The sequence below is a fragment of the Selaginella moellendorffii genome, unplaced genomic scaffold, assembly GCF_000143415.4.
Source record: "Selaginella moellendorffii unplaced genomic scaffold, v1.0 SELMOscaffold_89, whole genome shotgun sequence".
NCBI lineage: Eukaryota > Viridiplantae > Streptophyta > Lycopodiopsida > Selaginellales > Selaginellaceae > Selaginella > Selaginella moellendorffii.
Genome location: NW_003314350.1, coordinates 99,700 through 121,737, shown reverse-complemented (window position 1 = coordinate 121,737; position 22,038 = coordinate 99,700). Strand labels below are relative to the sequence as shown.

Sequence of the window (22,038 nt, the reverse complement as noted above, 5' to 3'; positions counted from 1 at the left end):
CTTTTAACGTGAAGTAAAGAAAGAAACTAGTGCTAAAATGTGAAAATAAAGTAAAGCCTTCAACCACTGATAATATCATTTAGCAATCCATAAAAGTGAAAAATCTCCTTTTAAATAAACTAAACCAACTACTCTCAAGAAATGTGCCATTTTGGAAAACCAGTTGACCAAAACAAGAATATTGTCAACCATAATCCGATTTTAACATGCTCGAAATTGGGAAAAAGTATGGGGGCATTAAACTGGTGACAAAGGAAAGGATCAATGGAACTAAAGTCTAGTTTGATGCAGTTAAAATCCATGCAACTCATTGTACAAACACATGTTTCCAATCCTTGTGGTTGTGAACTTCATGCCTTATCCATGGTCCTTAGTCATCTCTCCCATATGATTGCATTTACTGATGTGAGGGACCTTCGAATCACAGAGAAATTTGGATCTCTGGAGGAATGTGCGTTACTCACCAGCGCAGCACCGAACGAGCACTGCCCGCCGCGAGTGAAGCAAGAGCAGGCGCTTGGAGCCAAGAAGCCTGGATATTGCCGCAAAGAAGATGGCATAGTTTGAGAGGAAGACGCCGTCCACGTGGAGGATCAAGGCACTGATATGGCCCTAAAATCGCAACAGTTTGCCCTAAAATCTACCTAGATTTTAGTTGGTAGAGTGGAGTGGAATGGATAGATAGAATGATCACGATTCTTTTCAAAATTAGGAAGCCAATGGCTAACTGGTTATCCAACGGCCAGTGTGCGGCCCGGGGTGTGCATCCGATGCACGCAGGGCTTGCTTCATACAGCACCCAAAAGAAGAGAAGGGAAATGCTGAAGTTTGGTGATTTGGCGCACTTCTTGGCTGGTGGAATTGTTGTTCTGTCTTTGTGCTTCGACTACTCTCTCACTTTTGCTTGCCTTGGTCCTCAAGTGTGTGTGGCCACGCAGTTTGTTGGCTGTTCTTGTCTGCTGGAAACCTTGGCCCCGGGTATAAATGGCTGCCATCGTCACTCTGGAATTTCCATCACCAGGATCGCAGCTCAGGAGTTCTCAGCTCGAGCTCTTGATTTTCTTGCTTTGTCTTTGCTCGGGAAGAGGCAATGCATTCCACCATGCTGCTGCTCGCCATCGGCATTGTACTTGTGCTCGCACAGGGAGTCCAAGCCGGAGTTACCAGGCACTACAACTTCATGGTGAGTAGAATGGATTTTTCTTCTCCAAAGTGGATGGATGAAACTTGCAGCCTTGTTTGCTAGATCCAATCGCACAAAGTGAGCAAGCTCTGCAGCACCAAGCACATAATCTCAGTGAACCGAAAGTTCCAGGACCAACGATTCACCTCAACGAGGGCGATCGCGTTGTCGTCAAAGTCATGAACCGAGTCCCACACAACATGACCATTCACTGGTAAGTCCTGAAGCAAAGAAGAAAATTAAAGAGAGATGATTGAATGCTCAAGAGTTTATACCAGGTATGGAGTGAGGCAACTGCGATCTACCTGGTTTGATGGACCCGCCTACATCACCTAGTGCCCGATCCAGCCAAACCAGACGTTCACGTACGACTTCACGGTCACTGAGCAGCGAGGAACTCTGTGGTGGCACACACACATCAACTGGCTGAGAGCAACCGTGCATGGAGCCTTCATCATCCATCCAAAGCTCGGCCTCGGCTACCCGTTTCCAAAGCTCGAGAAGGAAGTTCCACTCGTCTTCAGTTAGAGACTGCACTAGAAACCCAATGAGCTTGTCTAACTTTGAGAGTTTTCCGTCCAGGCGAGTGGTGGAAGAGCGACATTCTCAAAGTCGTCAAGCAAGCGCTTGGAACCGGCGGCAGTCCAAACATCTCGGATGCCTTCACCATCAATGGAAAACCAAGGCCTCTCTACAATTGCTCCTCCCACGGTGTGGTGATCGTTTCCAGGCCTCCTTTCTGGATAGCTAGCGAGTTTATATCGCAGATGTCTTCGTCCTCAATGCTCTTCCTGGGAAAACTTATCTCCTCCGGCTTGTAAACAATGTCCTCAACACGGAGCTCTTCTTCGCCATAGCTAACCACACTCTAACCGTGGTGGAAGTGGACGCTGGCTATGTCAAGCCTTTCCACATCAATGTCGTGGTGATTGCTCCAGGGCAGACCATGAACCTGTTGGTGACTGCCAACCAAGCTCCAGGATGCATATAAAGAGCTTCGAAGATGTACAATCTTGGATCCCACAATGTGGTAAGGAAGATTGGTAAGGAAATTCATAAAGATATTTCCTTAACTTTTGAGCAAAAGAAAAGGGTTGGAGGAGACTAGATAGAGCATATTAAGGCATCTTGGTCTACTGATATATATCACAGGTACAAACAAAGTGTTTAACATACTAGTATATATAAGGCTACCATAACTATTGTTAGACTAGTTTCAATGTCTTCTAGACACTAAAGTGTCTTGTTGCTTGGGTGTTATGGCATATTAAGATAACACACAATTGCATCTCGCCATCATGTATGAGTATATCAATGAAAAAGCCCATTCAAGAAGTGAAGAAATTGATAATTTTTATATTGGGTTGAAGAAGCATGAAAAGAAAACAATTGCTAAACTTCCTAAAAAATGAATTAGTGGCCTATGTTGTTTTAATCTATTATTTAAGGGAGTGATTAAGAGGAGTAGAGAATTGTGCAAAGGAATTGATTTAGAAGTAAAAGAAATTAAAGAGAGTTTGTGCTATATTTATTGTTGACATATGTTTCAGCTAAATCTCTTCTAACTTGATTTATTCTCAAATGAAATAATAGAATATGTCAAAGTGCTTATTTATTCCATGGTGCACTGGATTAAAAATCAATTATAGACACACTATATTGTCATGGAAAGCATTCAATGATGATGGAAAAAGTGTCCCTTATTAAGATACTATTATAATAGTGATAGATATCATAAGAAGAAAATAAATCCATCTTTAATATTACATATATAAAGTGTGTCAATCTAAAGATGAAGTTTCTTGCTGTGTAATGGAAGAAAGTGTAAATGCCATCCTTTGCTAGTTTAGAAATAGATAACAAGTTTTTGGAAAAATTCAAAGCAAACAATACATTAATGATCTCTATTGTAATGTAGGAAGAAAGATCTTTCCAAAAACTATTATTCTTAATGTTTCATCTTATTTATAACTTATTCGCTATAAAACCAATCAATTTGATCCAATATTATGTGGTGGGTGGCACTACTATCCAAAAGCCAACTTGAATTTTAGCATTTTCCCAACTTGGCATATATAGTTTGTAAATACCAAAGATGAGTTTATTTTAGAGAAAGTTAGGAGAATAGTCTATACTAGGTTTGATTCATATAGCTGATATGGTGGATGATAAAGGAAAAAGATTGTTAGATGGCAAAATTAAACATTATAGGAGTTGGTTATAAAGAATTAAAGTGCCAACTTTTAAAATGAGTTATAGAAAAACCACAATATGATTCATAGGACATGGCTAGAAGATAGTAGAATGTTGAAAGATCCAAATATAAGAGTCTTGGGTAAAAACATCATCAATTAATATGGAGGAATCTTGGGTCTAGAAGTATAAAAGGCAAGAGTTTGAAGTCCAAGGGCATTTTGGGCCTTTTGGTGCAGTTAGACTTGCCAATTAGTGTCGCGAATGTGGCTTCGGGTATCGAAAGTTACCTGTCAACCAGTCCTTTCGGACATTCTTACCTTACTGCCACGACGGCAGGAGGTCGGTATTGTTGGGCCCGTTATCAGTTCTCACTTGAGCTAGTTGAGAAACTGGTCAATGAACATGCACTTAGATTGGATAAACATAAGGTAGGAACCCTATGTGTTTCTTGCTGAGCATACTCGGCCTAGTTTGAGAAACTTGTGTCATTGGCTTGCACTTGCTAGTATCAAGAACCCCCGCGATGTTGAGATTGGTCCCTCAATATCGCTAGATGATAGCTTACCGTGTCTGCCAAACACCCTCGCTATCATACCCTTTGTGTTAGTCTCATTTCGGTCCCAAATGCTATTTATGGAAAGTGTTCAGATTGGCTCATTTGGCATATCTACGGAATGTAGAGATCGGCCTGAACACAATGGTGTTCGTCCCGTGTCCAAATTCGCAATCTAGCGTCATTCCATATTTAGTAAGTTTCGAGTTTGTCCCAGAGACTAACTCCTGATATTAAGGGAGGCTTGGGGTGAAAGCCCAAAGCGTGTGTTCCTCAAGGGGGGGGCTGTGGGGGGTTCCAAATGTATAGTAGGGATAGTGGGTAGGTCGGGCATGGCCGACCGACCTAAGGCATAGTCTAGCTCCTGCTTGTGTGCCTGTCCTTGTTCTGCGTCCAGCTTGGGTCTAAGCCTAAGCTCCACACCATGCTAGTTGGTAGAGTACCCATGTCCTCGCGTTAGGCCACAGGTATGCCAAAATAGCGCTAGACTCCGTTTGGCCCCGTTTTGCGTGCTGGTCCTGGCATTAGGATGCTGGTCGCTCTAGGACTGTTCCAAGTCACTTCGGGCTCCTGTCCCTTCGCTCCTTGGGCTTTACGCTCAGGAGTTGCGCCGTGGATCGGTTCCGTCACTCCTTGGCCCCATGCTTGGGAGTTTGGCACCGTTCCTTCGTTCAGTGACCCAAGGCCCTGAACCTCGGGTTCCTATGGACACGTGGCATGGACACGTGGCATGTGACATGTGGCATCTGTCACGTGGCACAAAGAGGGTTTAGGTTCCGCTTCGTGGTGTTATTCTATGGTAAATAACCATAGGATAAAGGGTAAAAACCACGTGCGCTACATTTGGTATCAGAGAATACGTCTCAGCAATACTATCCAATGAGATTGGGCAACTAGTCTCATTGCATACGCAGAGATGAAAACGATGATCCGAGTGGGTACACGTTTGGGTGCAAAGGCTTCACAATCGTTCCTTGGGTATGGATTTGGTTACCTTTTCGTACCATAATAATGTGAGCTTGCTCTTGGGCTCATAAGAGGGATTGAGATGTTCCGTTTCACACGAATTTGTGCTTGGGCTCGTGAGTGAGGCACATTAGCAACTCAAGGTTACACTTTGAGTTGGTAGGATTAATGATAGCCTATCGGTGGTTCCATGAGTTGTTCCATGTACCATGGGTGAAAGCAAATCTCCCTAGGTTTGCTATGAGTGGCAAATAGGCTGGTCCGTAGCTATTTAGCATGGCACTAGTGGATCCTTCCTAGGCATGGTTACAAGTGGATCAACCAAGACTGTAGGGATGAGTCTATTGATTCAAGTAATCATTGTTGTGCTCTCTCATAAACTTTTCTTGGATTAGACTGAAAGCAGTGCGAACACAAGCTTGAGGTTTAATCAAGATGAGGCCGAAAAGAGAGTCGTCAAGGACGAAGGATCAAACACGTAAATCATCTCCTCTTCTTGGAGAGATGATTTGCAACGAGGTGTGACTCATTGCTCGTGTTCATATTATGTAATCAAAAGTCCCTATCTTGATGTATGTTGGAGATGATGGTCTTATAATGGTGAGTTGTGGGATGGATAGCAGTGAACTGCTATACCATTTTGTCTAGGCTTGCTATTAGAAGACTTGAGTTGCAATGCTCAAATCTTTTTCCGGGAACCTTGCTATCGCTCCTTGAGTAGCTTGGTGTTGGATTAGTTTTGAGTTTGGTTGGAAAGAGAGTGGCATGAGCTTGTCCGTGTTGTGAACAAAAGTTAGTGGTGTTGGGTGTTGTAAATCTTTGTCGGGGGAGTGTGGCATTTATGTTGCATTTTATCAGATTGAGTTGGCACTTGATACTCACACAAACCTTTGAAGTAATGACATGGGTATTGCTTGTAGTGTTGCTCAATTGATAATCAAATCATTGTGATACTTATATCATATCCATGTGATAATGAGTAATGTGTTTACGAAGTTGCTTGGTTAAATGATGATCAACCCCAAAGTGGTTGATAGTGAAGCTAGTCTACTTGCACGTAGTAGCATTGTAGTAACTTTGACTAGATTCTCGATGGTGGTCCATTATGCTAAGCTTAAGTTGGTTCCTTAGTTCTATGTGTTTGCCCATGGAGGTGTTGTAAAAAGGTTATAGCATTAACTTGCTATGGCTTGTTGGTTTATCTATTAGCACTTAGAGTAGATTGTTGGATGGAGAAGATGTGTAGTTGAGGCATTGATATCACTAGCACTTGTGTTAGTGGAAGTGGCATTGTTGATCGAGTGATGAGAAATTTTCCTTGGAGCTTGATTTTCCATGTCATTTTTCCTGTTAGTGTTTTTGGCTTCACATTGGATCTTGAAAGTGGTTGAAGAAGAGTGTTAGTGCAATATGGATGTTCAAAGATGTGGTCTTCGTGATCAAGCCTTGGATGTTCATTTTGCATTTTTGCAGATGTCGGTGTTGGATATCGGAAAAATGGGCAAAAGATGTTCGATGCTTAAGCATATTAATGGATCATGAGAATTTGTGTTGAGGTGAACCTATGTGAAGTTGTTGGTAGGAGGAAGTTGGTTGAGTCTTGAAAGTTTGCATTTCTAGACCGAGAGTCATTCTTTCTCTAGGATGGAAAACTTTTCACAAATTTTCTTAGACTTTTCCAATGGCTGATCTGTTGATTACTTTGCCCAAAAAAAAAAACCATTCCATTTTCGTAAGCCAGTACAAACTAGTGAAGGGGTTGGAGTTGACTTCGGTTGGCTTAGACCTTAATAGGTAGTTTGTATGATGCGACCCGAAAGGGATGCTGACTTTTGAGGCTAAGGCAATTGAGTTGGATAGAGTCTGGAGTTGGTGTAGAAAAGTGGCTGTTGCGCTTTTCTAAGAAGGGTGACCCTTGTGCCTTTCTTTTGTAACGTTATGCTTGGTGGCAGGTTGCACCTTGCATTTCGTTAGACTCTATGAGAGTAGTGAACTCTCACTGATCTTGACTTGGTCTTGGTAGCCCTGTGCCTTGGCTGAGAATGGTGATGTCCAACTTAGTTGTTTAAAGTTGAGATGTTGGTACCCATACTATAGCTTTGTCTATGAGGAGGTTGTGTACCGATGTGGATCCATCTCATGGTCTTCACTTTAGTTTCAACTAAGTGTTGGTCATGCATAGCTAGCCTCTTCAAAGCATGCTCAAAGCTATTGGCTAAATGCATTGGTGAGCTTATTGCAATTGAGTTGGATTCGAGTGGTCATTTAGTGTGTGCTTGTCTATAAACCTTATCTCGTCCATGAGGTATTACGTTCATGTTGGACAAGAATATGACTCAATGACATGAGTTCAGTGTTGGGTCTTGTGAAGGCAAGTTGAAGGAGTGATTGTTAGTTGCTTTGCGACTAGTGATTGGTTGTAGACTTTGTCGAGGATTGTTGACACTTTCTTCACTCGATGAAGATTTAGCAACGATAGACTTGCTTTACCAGATGGTGTTGTGGAGGATCGTGTCGTTAGACTTACATGGGTTTTCCATGTTAGTATGTCGACTTTACCTTTGTCGATATCATTTGGTTGCATTTGGTCCGTGGTGTTGAATTTCATTGAGTCTTGGATATGGTGATCCACTCCTTCAGGAAGTGTTATCTATAACTGAGTATTGTTGAAGGATTGGTCTTGGATACTGAGTAAAGTATCTTCGACTTTGGTTAGCTTGGTTGCTAAAGAGCTTTGAGTGGTGATTCACTCTTGCTTTCTTCTAGCTTGTTATGATGTTGATGGCATTGAAGTGATGCCTTGTCGTTGACATTATTGGTGTTGAGATTTAAGTGAAATGAGATGTCTCTCCGAAAGAATGATGTCGAGTTTTATTAGCCTCGATGAAGATAGTGTTGATGATTTGGCTATGGCTTGGTGTTATTGGCATTCGTGCATTTACTAGTTAGCAACTGTATTAACGTTCAAACAAGCTGAGTGGCAAGTTTGAGTTAGTTGTGTTCTAGACGAGATTATTTAGTAAGGGGTTGAGCTTTAGCTTTTCCTTGAAAAGTGATTTAGTCGTGGACTATGTTAACTCTATGAAAGGAAGAGTTAGTGATTGGTATTGAAGTGATTGAATCCTTGTTGAATTTCAGTTGGGATATATCGATCATTGATGATTCTTTTTGTGCTTGTTATGAAGTGAGTTACGTCTTGCTATAGATAGATTCATGGAGGATCGATTAATGATCACTTGTTGAGCATAGCTTCATTATAATTAGCTTTTGGATTGATGAAGACATGCTCATCATTAGCTTTAGCATTATGAAGTTTAGCTTATAGATGTGTTGAGGAGGATATTGTGGGTTGTACCATGATTTCTTCTTGTGATCATTGTTAGGCAAGACTTTGCTCTAGGCTTCTTCGAGCTTTTGGTTCTTTGAGTTTTCATGCTCATTGTTCCATTTGTTAGAAGTAGTTGGGGAAGGCATTTTTGGCTCATAGCTTCGATGTTGAGTTAGTATTTGTATTTAGCAATCATTGGTGATGATTGACTATCATTTAGAGTAGTTGATTTTCCTTATCAAAGGTTTTGCTTGATTGTTGTTGATATAGAATGATTCGCTATTCTTCGGGATAGTGGATTCTTTCTTCGACAATGATTATGCATCTCTCTTTTTGATAGGATGATTGATGATCTTTCATGATGGTTAGTGTTCTCTTTGATGGCTTTTGGCTTTCCGCAATACCACATGGTTTGCTCTGGATTGGTCTCTTGGGTTTGAGACATCAAAGTAGGATGTTGCACACACTTGCTTGAGCAACTCTAGTTCCTTGGTATTATTGACTGGGATCTATTCAGATTGGCTAGTGTGATAGTTGGCATAAACGAGTGTTTGTTAGCCATGTAACATTCATTCTATTCTGTTGATTATTGTTCGAGTTAGTTCTGATAGGTTGGGATGTTATTTCCTTCGGGTAATACATTTGCGAGCATTATGCTTATTAGTCAATGATACTTGGTATTCTTTGAGTTATCTTTAGTAAGTTGTTTGGCATACTGTCTGCTATCTTCGGTAGTTAAGTTTCTCATTGAGTTTACTTGATGATATACTTGCTATTGAATTTTGTTGGATGGTGATTCCTATGTTTACCACTTATGATGCTCTTGGTCGTTCCTATACTATCATATTGGTTTATCGAATGATAACTTACTTGGAATACTTTTGTGTTCTCATCTAAGCTATATTCATTGATAATTAAGTCTCTAAGATATCATTGTCTCTGACTTTGATATTGTCCATCTCTTGATCTTTGAGTTTGGGCCAGTAATGGGCAGACTGGTTTCGGCACTTCGTGTGCATGGTGAAATCTCTAATCATGGGGTAACTACTGTCGACTGGTCACATCACCCGCCTCTCTGTCGATGTTCCTTATTCCGTTCAAAGGGCGTGACCGTGTAAACAACTTTAACTGCCTGTTTACAGTCGTCTATCTAAACCTTACCGACGGGTTTGGTTTCTTTGCTCAGGAGGGTTGGGGCCTCTGGCTTCTCTCTCTATGTCCCTATGGGCAGGGCGTATCACACTTTTGTAAGCTGGGTGACTCCTAGAGCAGCAAGGGTGGCTGACTCCGTTGGTCATTTCCTTGTCGGCGACGGCCGGAAGGTGTCTGAGCTGGTAGCGCATCCGCGTTAGACAAAGAGGTTGCCTCCTAACTCATTTAAGTTGGTGCATTTCTCACATAGTGTGAGTACCGTGAACTTTTTCTGGAGTTGTTTCCTTGGCGGTATTCTAGACTCGAGTATGCATTGACGAGGACATCGATCTTCCCTAGGGGGGGAGAGTGTCGCGAATGTGATTTCAGGTATCGAAAGTTACCTGTCAACCAGTCCTTTCGGACACTCTTACCTTACTGCCATGACGGCAGGAGGTCGATATTGCTGGGCCCGTTATCAGTTCCCACTTGAGCTAGTTGAGAAACTGGTCAATGAACATGCACTTAGATTGGATAAATATAAGGTAGGAACCCTATGTGTTTCTTGCTGAGCATACTCGGCTTGGTTTGAGAAACTTGTGTCATTGGCTTGCACTTGCTAGTATCAAGAACCCCCGCGATGTTGAGATTGGTCCCTCAATATCGCTAGATGATAGCTTACCGTGTCTGCCAAACACCCTCGCTATCATACCCTTTGTGTTAGTCTCATTTCGGTCCCAAATGCTATTTATGGAAAGTGTTCAGATTGGCTCATTTGGTATATCTACGGAATGTAGAGATCGGCCTGAACACAATGGTGTTCGTCCCGTGTCCAAATTCGCAATCTAGCGCCATTCCATATTTAGTAAGTTTCGAGCTTGTCCCAGAGACTAACTCCTGATATTAAGGGAGGCTTGGGGTGAAAGCCCAAAGCATGTGTTCCTCAAGGGGGGGGGGGGCTGTGGGGGGTTCCAAATGTATAGTAGGGATAGTGGGTAGGTCGGGCATGGCCGACCGACCTAAGGCATAGTCTACCTCCTGCTTGCGTGCCTGTCCTTGTTCTGCGTCCGGCTTGGGTCTAAGCCCAAGCTCCACACCATGCTAGTTGGTAGAGTACCCATGTCCTCGTGTTAGGCCACCGGTATGCCGAAATAGCGCCAGACTCCGTTTGGCCCCGTTTTGCGTGCTGGTCCTGGCATTAGGATGCTGGTCACTCTAGGACTGTTCCAAGTCGCTCCGAGCTCCTATCCCTTCGCTCCTTGGGCTTTACGCTCGGGAGTTGCGCCGTGGATCGGTTCCGTCACTCTTTGGCCCCATGCTTGGGAGTTTGGCACCGTTCCTTCGTTCAGTGACCCAAGGCCCTGAACCTCGGGTTGCTATGGACACGTGGCATGGACACGTGGCATGTGACATGTGGCATCTGTCATGTGGCACAAAGAAGGTTTAGGTTCCGCTTCGTGGTGTTATTCTATGGTAAATAACCATAGAATAAAGGGTAAAAACCACGTGCGCTACAATTAGGAATCAGATTGTTTCTAAGAAGGTGGGCTTGCCTTTGATGAGGGATTTATCTTTTGAATTAAAAGCTAGGCTTTTATATATTTGCATTGCTAGGCTTGCAATATGTTTTTTAAGGCTATACTTCACTGTTTAGACAACCATAATGTAAGGAACCACCTCATTGAAGTGTCATAGGTTAAAGGATCCCCTAAAATCACGATCGGAATAATAAAGAGCTTGTCGAATGCGATCAAATTTGAGACTGAGTCTAAGATCAAGTCCCACATTTTAATGTATAGTCTACAAAAAATAAAAAATAAAACATAAAAAAATGAAATGAAATTTAATGAACTAAAATAATTGGAAAGATCAAGTTCATTTGGTGGGGTTTGGGTTTGGTGGGGTTGTAGGGGGTTTTATATGGAAAATAGTGTCAAACAGTATTTAACTCAATTATAATATTGACTGATTAAATACTTTTGTCTATAGATGCTCAATACATACAATTTCAATTTTAAGGGTAGGAATATACTTTGTTTAAAAGTATTTTATATTTTAAGTACCCATTAATAAATGGGAATCAAACCCATGCCATTTACTCTAATACCACATATCACATTTATCTCCTCTTAAACTAAATAGCAATTGTTTGATGAAAGAGTTTTTAATAGCTTTTTAATCTCGATTTATCTCCCAAGGTTCTAAGGATGCACAATGACAGTATATCCAAATCTCATCTCATGATCACATATGTTATATTTTGATATCAAACTTAGCAAGCTTCTCTTGCCAATGAGTATTTTGGTGTAAGTTTTAGTTGCATTGCAAAGTAGCTCAGTGTGTTATTATTTATATAAACCTTGGTATGACCATCTAAATAGTGTCTTTAATATTCCAATGCTGACACTATAGCAAACATCTCTTTCTTGTGCATAGGTCATTTTCGTTGGATCTTATCCAATTTCTTGGAGTAAAACAAACCATGACAACCACGCCACTTTAGTGTAACACTGACCATATTGTTATAATTTTGTTGTAACATAACACTAATAGCATAGCCAGATGCATCAAAATGCACTTCAAAGAGTTTATCAAGATCTAGGATCCCGAGAATAGGAATTGTAGTCAAGATCTCTTTCAATTGTATAAAAGCATATTGATAAATATAAGCAACCAAAAAGAACAATTTGATAGATGATCTATGGGGTTCAAATATAAAGGGAAAGGGCCCATGAACCCTTTTTTCCAATTAGTTAATGGTTTTGGGATACTTAGGATTAAATATCTTTGTGTTTGAATAGTACTGGGATGGGTGACTTCTTGGGAAGTCCAAATTCAAGGATATACATTTGGTATCATAGAAGGTCTCGAGTCTAGTTTGCTCTTGCTGGGCTCGACATAAGTGATAAAATGTCAAAAGAGTGAAGCTCTCGGGAGAGCTGTAGCTCTCAACTTAAGGGTAGTGTAACCAAGGAAGGTTATACCTACATGGTAGATAATGATATAATCATGAAGAAGTCCAAGGCTAGAGTAAATATAAATGGATAAGTGGAGTAACTTTGTGAAGTGTTCAAAAGCTAACTTTAGCTCCCCTAGTAAAAGATGCTAAAAAGTGATGCTAAGGATGGTAAAGAGTGGTTTTAGGATGACCACTCATTAACAGATGGCCTAGTCTTTGAGAGACAGGATTATGGTATGGGTGGTGTAAAACTACCTACAAGATAAGGGTAAATGGATATAGTTTTAGTATAATAGGTTGATATATTGGTAGTAACTTTAAGGTGTCAATCATAAGATTGAATACATGGAGCACTTGGACCAAGTGCAAAAGCTGAGTGGCATAGATGCTATTCATGGGGTTAACAAGTCTTCAAGTCTAGAATAGAATTTATGGAGGTTGTGAATGAGACTCCTCCAAGTAGTCAGAGGTGTAGTTAAGTGACTAAAGTAGAATGGAAAATTTAGTTACTTATAACCTGGTTTTGGAACTGTTCCTTAGTTTGACTTTTATTAGTGGTCGAGTATATCACCACTTGTATTAGCATTGGAAGGCCTCATAAGTGGGCCTATTCTCAAAGAGTAGTATATCAAAATGGCATTACTCTCCACTTTAATTCATACGTAAATATATAGATAACATGGTGGATAGAAAATGGCTAATAAAGGAATGACTTTGGGATCTTGGGAACAGTATAAAGTTTTTCGCATAAAGTTGAGGATGTGATCTAGATGAGCATTTGACTTAGCAAATTGGCTAATATGGTTGTAATAAACAAGTATAGTTGGGATCATGGGAAGGATGAAGACTCTGAGACAATAAAGAAGTCATAGAATTATCCTCATATAGTTGAGAACGGTGTTGATAAATTTGATACAAGAATTAATGACTGTGGGAAATCAAATACGGAAGAGGACACAAGTCCTTGAAATAGTAGTTGAGGCTATCTTTAAAAAGGCTGGAATAACCCAAGGAGTTAAAGAGGATGAGTTGGTATTCTCATCATATGGTTAAATAATCCTAAGAGGCAAAAGTAGCCCATATGAAATAAAGAATAATCAAGCTTTGGAGTAATACTTGCAAAAATGGTCCTTCTGAGTAGGGCATGAATACAAGAAGTGGTATTCTAGCGAGTTAGCACCTCAAAAGTAGCCACACCTCAAAAGTAACTATGAGGCTAAGACCTTATGAGTTGTGGGATTAACAAAGACCAAAAGCTAGATGACTCAAGTGGAGTTAAGGAATGGTCTTAAAGGATTAGTGAAAATGTTTAAACTTAGGTGTGTTGTACCTTACAAAGGACAGAGATGGAATCCGAGATGGACCCGAGATAGAGTCTAAGAAGGAGTCCGAGATGGAGTCCAAGAAAGAGTCCGAAATGGAGTCTGAGAAGGAATTTGAGATAGAGTCCAAAAAGGAATCCAAGATGGAGTCCAATATAGGCTCGAGATGGACCCAAGATGGAGTCTAAAGTCAAGTCCAAGATGGATCTGAGATGGAATCTGAGGTCGAGGCCAAGAAAGAGACCGAGATCAAGACCAAGACTGAGACCAAGACCAAATCCAAGATCGAGACCAAGACCCAGATTAAGACCGAGATCGAGAGCGAGACTAAGATCGAGACTAAGACCAAGTCCGAATTCGAGTCCGAGTCCGAGTTTGAGAGTGAAAGCCCAAAGCAATCGTCTCCTAAACCCTAGGGGGTTTGGTGAGCTCTAAAAATATAGTAAGGGGGGGAGCTAGTTTGGCTAAAAAATGATAGTATGACCAAGGAAGGCTATACTTGTGGTGGGTGATGATATAACCACTGAGGAGTCCAAAGCTAGAGTGAATATGGATGGACAAAAGGGGTAACTTGGTAAAGTGTTCAAGAGTTAACTCTAACTCCCTTGGAAGATCGAATGGTTGATACTCTCAATCCAAGTGTGGGGGGCACTACTTACTTGGATACCTAGAGTGGCTCATCAAAACCTCGCTCTAACTATATGGCTAGGACACCCAAAGGTGAAAAGTGGGGTGAGTACCTATAAGGTTTATGTAAGGTTATAGTGTTTCAAAATGTTATCATAAAGTCCCAAACTGTGGAAAGGAAGAGGAATAATCCTCTTGTGACCAAGGATGCAGTTATGTGGCAAGAAAATCCCAGATATCAATGGAACGTAATGATTGAGCCTTCAAGCCCTAACCCAATAGCAATGTTAGCGAATATAGCCAGGGACGGAGAGGGATTTGGTGGGGACTGAAAAAAGGGATGTTGGGGAAGGTTATTCCCCATGTCTCCGGGCATCCTAAGGATACTAAAGAGTGGTTTCAGGATGACTACTCATAAACAAATAGCTTAGTGTTTAAGAGATAGGACTATGGTATAGATGGTCTTAGACTACCTATGAGACAAGGGTAAATGGACATGGCTTTAGTATAATAGGCTGATATGTCGGTAGTATCTTTAGGTTGTCAATCATGGGATTGGATACGTAGAGCATTTGGACCAAGTGCAAAGGTTGAATGGTATAAATGCCATTCACGAGGCTAGTAAGTCCCCAAGTCTGAAATAAAATTTATAAAGGTTGTGAGTGAGACTCTTTCAAGTGGTTGAAGGTGTGGTTAAAGTATAATAGAAAATTTAGTCACTTACAATAAATTAGTATCAATAAAATGGTATACTACCCTTGATTCACTATACTTGCAAAATTGCAAATAAACTTGCAATAATATCCCACCAAACTGAAAAAGAAATAAACATTTAATATAGTAGTAAAGACTTCCTAAGACTTCACCACTTATACATTTTTTGGATCCACCTCAACTACACCACCACTAATTATATGCCTAAGAAAGTTCATATATAATTAACCAAAATCACATTTCCTCTCCTTAGCATATAATTTATGTTCATAAAACTTCTAAAATACTAACTTTAAGTATTTCAAATGATCCTCCAATGTTTCACTAAAGACTAAAACATCGTCAACATATAAAATAATAAATGTGTCCAAATAATCTCTAAATATTCTATCCATCATTGTATTGAATGTAGCCAAGGCATTATATAGTCCCGAATGGCATAACAAGAAACTCATAGGATCTATAATAAATCTTAAAGACTATCTTCTCCACATCATGATCTACCACCCAGATCTGATAATACCCAAATTGCAAATCAAGTCATGTAAAACACTTTTGGTCAAACAAGTCATTAATGTGAGGTAAAGGATAATTATTATCTTGTTGAGAGCCCAATAATCAATATACATCTTTTTCATAGAAAAAAGGACCAGTTCTTCATAAGATGATTTATTTGGTTGGATATACTTTTGTCAATAATCTTCATAAGTTGCTTCTTGAGTTCAGTCATCTCTTTGATGTTCAAATAACAAAAAAAACCTAGAACAATCTCAATCCAATGATTAACCTCCCAACTAAGAAATAACCTTGGTAGTAAATCTTTTAGGAAGATATCACCATCACCCTCAGTTTCTCATCCCATGATCACCCCCCTTTCAGAGATGTCAATATTCTCATTAACTATTAATTAACAACCCCTATTGAACCATCATCTTCATTTCTACACTAAATCTACCAACCTTCCATTTCCATAGTGTAGACTAGCTATTCTAGTTGAAACAACTAGTTATCCATCCATACTATAATCCCATTATAGATACTTTCATCCGTGGATATGTGAATATTTTCATTAACTATTAACTAACAACCCCTACTGAACCAACATCTTTATTTCCGCACTAAATCTACCAATTCTTTCATAGTGTAGATTAACTATTCCAATTGGGATAACTAATTATCCACCCATATTATAGTCCCAAGGTGGATACCTTTGTCTGTGGATGTCCCACAAGAGGAAGAACATATGTATAGATACTTGCTACATATTATTTCAAATTTAAGGGTAAAAATATACTTTGCTCAAGGGTATATTATATTTTAAGTAGCCACTAATCAATGGGAATGTGCCATTTGTTCTAATACCACATGTAGTACATCTTATTTCTCTCCCCTTAAGTTAACTGGAAAAAAGGTAATTGCTTAATAAGAGAGCATTTAGTAGTTATTTTATCTTCATTTATCCCCGAAGGTTCCAAAAGTCCATAGTGACAGTATATCTAAATCTCATCCCTTAATCACATATGCTACACTTTTGACCTCAATGTAATACAACTTTGTCCAACACTATATATCCCTCAAATGTACTTGTTGAAGAAATCCATACCAAACATTATTTGATACTAAATCCATTCTTTCTTTCTATTTTGATATCTTTATGAGAACATCACTCATAAATTTTTTAGCTACTTGTCTATCTTTTGCAAACTAGAAATGTATGGGTGACAGTCACTCAGCTTTAAATCCTAACAATCTAAATCTTCAAATATTATGTTATGCATAGCTCTAATTTGTTCTTATATCTCGTAAGTTTTATTTGCAAACACCAAATCCAAGTGATGATTAACATGGGAGCTTAATTATAAAAAAAACTTGAGGAAAATAACTTACCTCCTCTTTCTTATAGTTTGCATTAACCAATTCATCAACCCCCTTAACTTTGCCACCACTATTTTCTCTTATGACATTGATACAAAATTTTGTCTTATGTTTATTAGGACATTTTAAGGATTTATAATCTACCTCTCCATAATGGTAGCAATGATCCACATTACCCATTTCACTAGGAACAGATTTTGCAAGTTGCTACTATTTGTACCCACTAAAAAAAGGAATAGAGGGCCTAGGATTAAAAGAAGCTGTCAATAGTTACCAACCACCACCTTGTTAACCATTGCTTATGAGCCTCTGAAGTAGAACCTTCTTTTTACCCTTTACTTTGTTTATTCCTACTAGAGTTTTAATTCTTATCTGAAGTAGAACCTTCTTTTTACCCTTTACTTTGTTTATTCCTAGAGTTTTAATTCTTATCTGAAGTACCAATGTATAACTGTTGATACTATTTCATAAGCAAGTAACTAAAGGCAACTTGCTATATAGTCTTCTTACACTCCAAATACTTCTTTTGCTTAAACTTCAAAATCTCATTACGAAAAAGTGAATTTAAATCTTCTAGGATATAACTTTAAGCATCCTTGTCACTTTTAAGCAAATGTATTAACATAGTGCATAAAATCCCCTAATTGCCTTAACTATCACAACTTTGCATGAATTCTCAAACAAAAATCATTTGGCAAGTATTTCTTTTGAATAAGAGATTGCATCTTTGTTCAACTTCTAATCTGCCCTATTTTAGCACACACTTAGTGCCACCAAGTTTTGGCATTTAATGAAAAAGGATTACACACATGCACATTGACATCTGCCATTATGAAATAGTTTTTATATTGTAGACCTAATCTTCCAAAACTTAATAATCTTGTATGGCTCTGAAATTGGGTGGTTTCAGGGGCTTGAAGTTTGAAATTCATGCAACCAGAGGTAGTTGGAAAACTTTTGAACTTGAAGAAGAGTTAAAGGAGCTATGGCTTAGCAAAACCACAACATGATTCACAAAATAGGGCTAGAAGATGGTAGAACATTAGAAGATCTAGACATAAGAATCTTAGGCAAGAGCATCATAAAGTAGTGTGGAAGGATCTTGAGTCTAATAGTATAAAAGGCAAGAGTTTGAAGACTGAGTTGTGGAAGAACTCCAAAGCAGACTTGCATAAATTCAAATAAGCTTGGAAACACTCTGTTACCACAATTGATCACAAGCTACATAAAGATTTATAACTTTTCTCTGGAAGGAAACTCTCTCTACAAGATTTAAGAGCCAATGCTCATAGTTGTTGGGGCCTAATCTCAAAAACATACTACAAACTCAATAATGCAAGTATGTAGAAATAATCCAGAAAATAACCAGGGCAAACTCACTTTCCTAGTGTCAATCCATCCCTAACTGGCAAACTCAACTATACCAAAATGCCCTTGGAGAAACTCAATCATCATCCCATAGAGGAATCTTAGTGTGGCTTCATGGAAACATGGCATTCCCAAGCTTGTTTAAGTTATCCCACCAGTCTGAGAGAGAGAAAGGAATGTCTAGCATTTTTTTGGTCATGACTACATGAATTTGTGAGGACTTCTGGTAAGCCATATAAACAGGGTGATCTCAAGCGTAGAGAGGTGTCAAACATCACTTAGAGAGAGAAAGAAATGCTTATATGACCAGGAATTAGCATTTGTGAGGCAAACCCATATAGGCCAATGGAGAAAAGCCCTCGTTAGGCTGGATTGGAGTTGGGCGTACCTAAGATAGGAAGTTAACAAACAAGCAACAGCCAACCACCACATGGTACCCTTCTGCTGCTGCCACATGGATCAATCTTGACTTGGACTGTTTGCCCCACCCTAGGAGGTAAAAGTTCAATAGTAAAGTTCCTGTTTAATTCTTTTTCATCATCGTTGGTGTAGATTGTCATAGCATTCGCAATCAATCACTTCTTTCTGTCTCCTTTTAAGCGAGGGCAGATTATTGCATCTGACATTTCCATATTGAATTTCGTTCAATTGTTCTTGGTTGCTTGTTTTATGAATGTCCCACCATACAAGCAATCATCCTTTTGTTCCTTTGTTGCCCTCGTCAATCTCATTCAACTCACCACAAATTAGGAGTCATGTGTCTCAGGAATCTGCCAAAAGACCTTGTTACATGACAGCTTAAACTTGTCCTCCAACTGCGCCAATGTGAGCATGCTCTCTCTGTTCTCCACACGCACCAATTCCAGCTGCTGTTTCTTCTTCTTCTCTCCCATTAACCCTAACTAGCCCTTCAAATCCAATTAAGATCTTTAATTCAGGTGAGCGCATTCCGAACAGGCGGAAAGAGCTCATGATCAGGTGCAATACGTTGCAGCCTATTGTGTTCCAGGTTGCCCCTCCTAAGGAGACTAAGCCAAAAGAACAGAGCAGCATAGCATCTATACTACCAACCACGACATTTTCAGGATGCATGAGCGAAAAAAAATATTTTGAATCTAGCAACAATAAACCCTAAACCCAAGGTAGCAGGCAGTAATGAAATCATAGAAATTGAGGAATGGACGGCTTTCCACACAACAATGCACTGTGCTGCTGTGATTGTTCTTTCTTTTTCCTACTTCCCGGACTGCTTTTTTTGTTCTATTAGTCTACACTCGATGGAAATGCAGACAAAAGAATGGATTCGTTTTGCAAAGAACAAACAAGGCTGTATATTTTCTTTTGGTTTTGGATTTGGACTCGCGTTTAAGACGTATCTTTCCTGCGAGCGTGGTTGCGAGCTGCGTCGCTCCACACAGTGGTTTATATCGACAAAATGGTAATTTTCATGTCATTATACCATTTAGAGCTAGGCTTAGGGTTTAGGAGAGGAAGCCATGGCGCTGTTCTTGTGTGGCGCTCTGGCGGCAATGTACGTGGGAGTGCTCTACGCGCCGCCCATTCTACTCAAGATCCGGGCAAAGACGCAGCGCCAGCTTCTCCTTCAGCGATTCGTCTGTGCTACTCTCGCCTCAGTGCTGTCACCGCTTGTGTGTTTCATCATTCTTCCGGTGGGATCGTCCAGCAAGCTCAATTTGATGGGAATTCGATCGGATTACTTGGTAAGTCTAGTTTTCTTTTAGGCCTACAATGCTTCACATTTTCTTTCTTCTTTGTTAGATGCAAGCCACGCTATATCCTTTGCTGCTCACTGCCTTGCTGTATCTCGGTCCTTTGTTCGTGGAGCTTTTGGAACTTATCGATGGAGAACAAGGCGCCGCTAATGATCACGGTTTCATGGCAAGCTTGATTTTTCTCGGGCAGGACGTGGTTGCCTGGCGGAACTACGTTGTGGTAAAATTGTTCTTCTTTTTGCTAGATTTTTCTTTGAGATTTTTCTTTGTTTCAGGCACCGCTGTCGGAGGAGATTGTTTTCAGAGCCTGCATGATTCCTCTTCTTTTATGCGGAGGGTACTCGCCTACAGCTGCCATACTCATCTCTCCAACATTTTTCAGCTTAGGTGAATCCAGGTAACCTCTGTCCTTTGGTTTTATAGAACTTGGAGTAATCTCTCTTAAGCATTCCTTTGGACTATTGCTTTCATCTGATTAATCTCGAATCGTTGCAGCACACGTCCATAGATTCTGGGAACTCGTTCATCACGAAAGATACACCCCCAAAAGAGCCGCCTTTGTCGTAGGCAAGTTTTCCTTCCCCTCCTGCTCGTTTCTAATCCTACAAGCTACTCTTTTATACTTTCCAGTTGCTCAACTTGGGTACACAATCGTGTTTGGCTGCTACGCCGCATTCCTCTACGTTCGAACAGGTTCGAGCTTTAAAGTTATTCCCAGCGTCGTCCATCATGATCCAACACAATGCCCTTGTTGTGGTGATCGATCGCAGGCCATCTCATTGCTGCCGTAGTTCCTCACATTTTTTGCAACATCATGGGCTTCCCGGATCTCGTCCGTGCCTGCCAAAACCGAGGTTTGATTCGCAATTGCTCCATCGCTCGACTCACCCACTAACTCTCAACTTGGTTTTCATGGTGTTCCTCAAAAACCAACTAGTCCTGGCCGTGGTACACATCGTCGGCCTCGTTGCTTTCATGGCTCTCGCGGCCCCTCTCTCGAGCCCCGCCTTGTACAACAACGATGTTCTCGATTGTAAATGCTGGCAGGGCTTCTGCGGGGCTTCATCATCATCAAAACCATAACTTTGCCGCTGCCAAAGTTAAGATGATCGATCATAACGCACACAAGCCAAGTATTTCTTCAAAGAAGCTTAAGCTAAGATCCATCCAAACGAAAACCCACACGTTGTTACTATGACCATCAATCAATCCATCAACAAACCCAAGTCAAACGCTTGATGCTTCCAACACAACACAAGGAAAGGGAATCCAATGCTCCAATTCCACTGCTCCATTCAAGGCTCTTTGTCTTTCGTGGTCACACCAACATTTAAGTGAGACGAGTGGAGTTTTCTGTCCAGAGCTTAAGTCTCATTCTCAAGGAGGAGTTTGTGTCACTCGCTATTTAAGCCAGAACAATGTAATGTGTGTGTGGTCTTGCGTGACAACAACACAAACCTAATCAAGAAAACTCGTTTGATCGATCAACCTTGACTCCAATCTCTTTGCCCTAGTGAAACTAATCATCCCAATGCTTTAAATGCCGCCCCTCTGGGATTGGCTTGTGGATAATTCCCACCACTAGCAAGCGTGCACACTCGAAACGGAGAGAATATAACCGCCGGACACGCGCGGGTTCGAATCCCATCCCCGCCGGGCGTTTCCTCTGGCAAATCTAGGCCCTTGATTCGAAATCCCGCTCTTTTTCTCTCGCTACAAATAAATAGGCGCCGAGGAGGAGGAGGAGCGTAGGGAAGAGAGGGAGCGCCGGCACCTCTATTCTTTTCGATCGCTCGCGCCTCGCCAGCGATTCGATCGATCTTGCTGGAATTTCGTGCCCGATCTGCGCAGAATCTGTTCTTGGCTATGGTGTAGGGGATATTTCGGGCGGTATGGAGAGCTGCGGTGCTGCTAGGGATTGATAGCAATGGCCGCGATCACGGCTCCGGATTCCAGTGTTCTGGAGCGATTCCATCACTCGTCGTCGCCTTCTCCCCTGCGTTGCCATCCAGCTCGTCCCCGGCAGCTCCAGCTCGGCGACCTCCATCATCAAGAATCGCGGCGCAAGACGGAGGAAGCAGGA

At 40.8% G+C, this 22,038-nt stretch overlaps 1 protein-coding gene and 1 pseudogene across 1 annotated transcript; both read left to right on the top strand.

The window, feature by feature from the left end:
- Positions 1-1,100: 1,100 nt before the first annotated feature.
- On the top strand, positions 1,101-2,174 carry LOC9638588 (annotated as a pseudogene).
- A 17,522-nt stretch (positions 2,175-19,696) lies between these two features.
- On the top strand, positions 19,697-21,315 carry LOC9638587 (CAAX prenyl protease 2). Its single transcript, XM_024662393.1, has 7 exons — positions 19,697-19,943; positions 20,002-20,175; positions 20,231-20,342; positions 20,451-20,522; positions 20,586-20,648; positions 20,726-20,809; positions 20,893-21,315. Exons 1-7 carry the CDS (start codon positions 19,719-19,721, stop codon positions 21,036-21,038), a joined length of 876 nt encoding a protein of 291 aa, XP_024518161.1. The 5' UTR covers positions 19,697-19,718; the 3' UTR covers positions 21,039-21,315.
- The last annotated feature ends 723 nt before the right edge of the window (positions 21,316-22,038 follow it).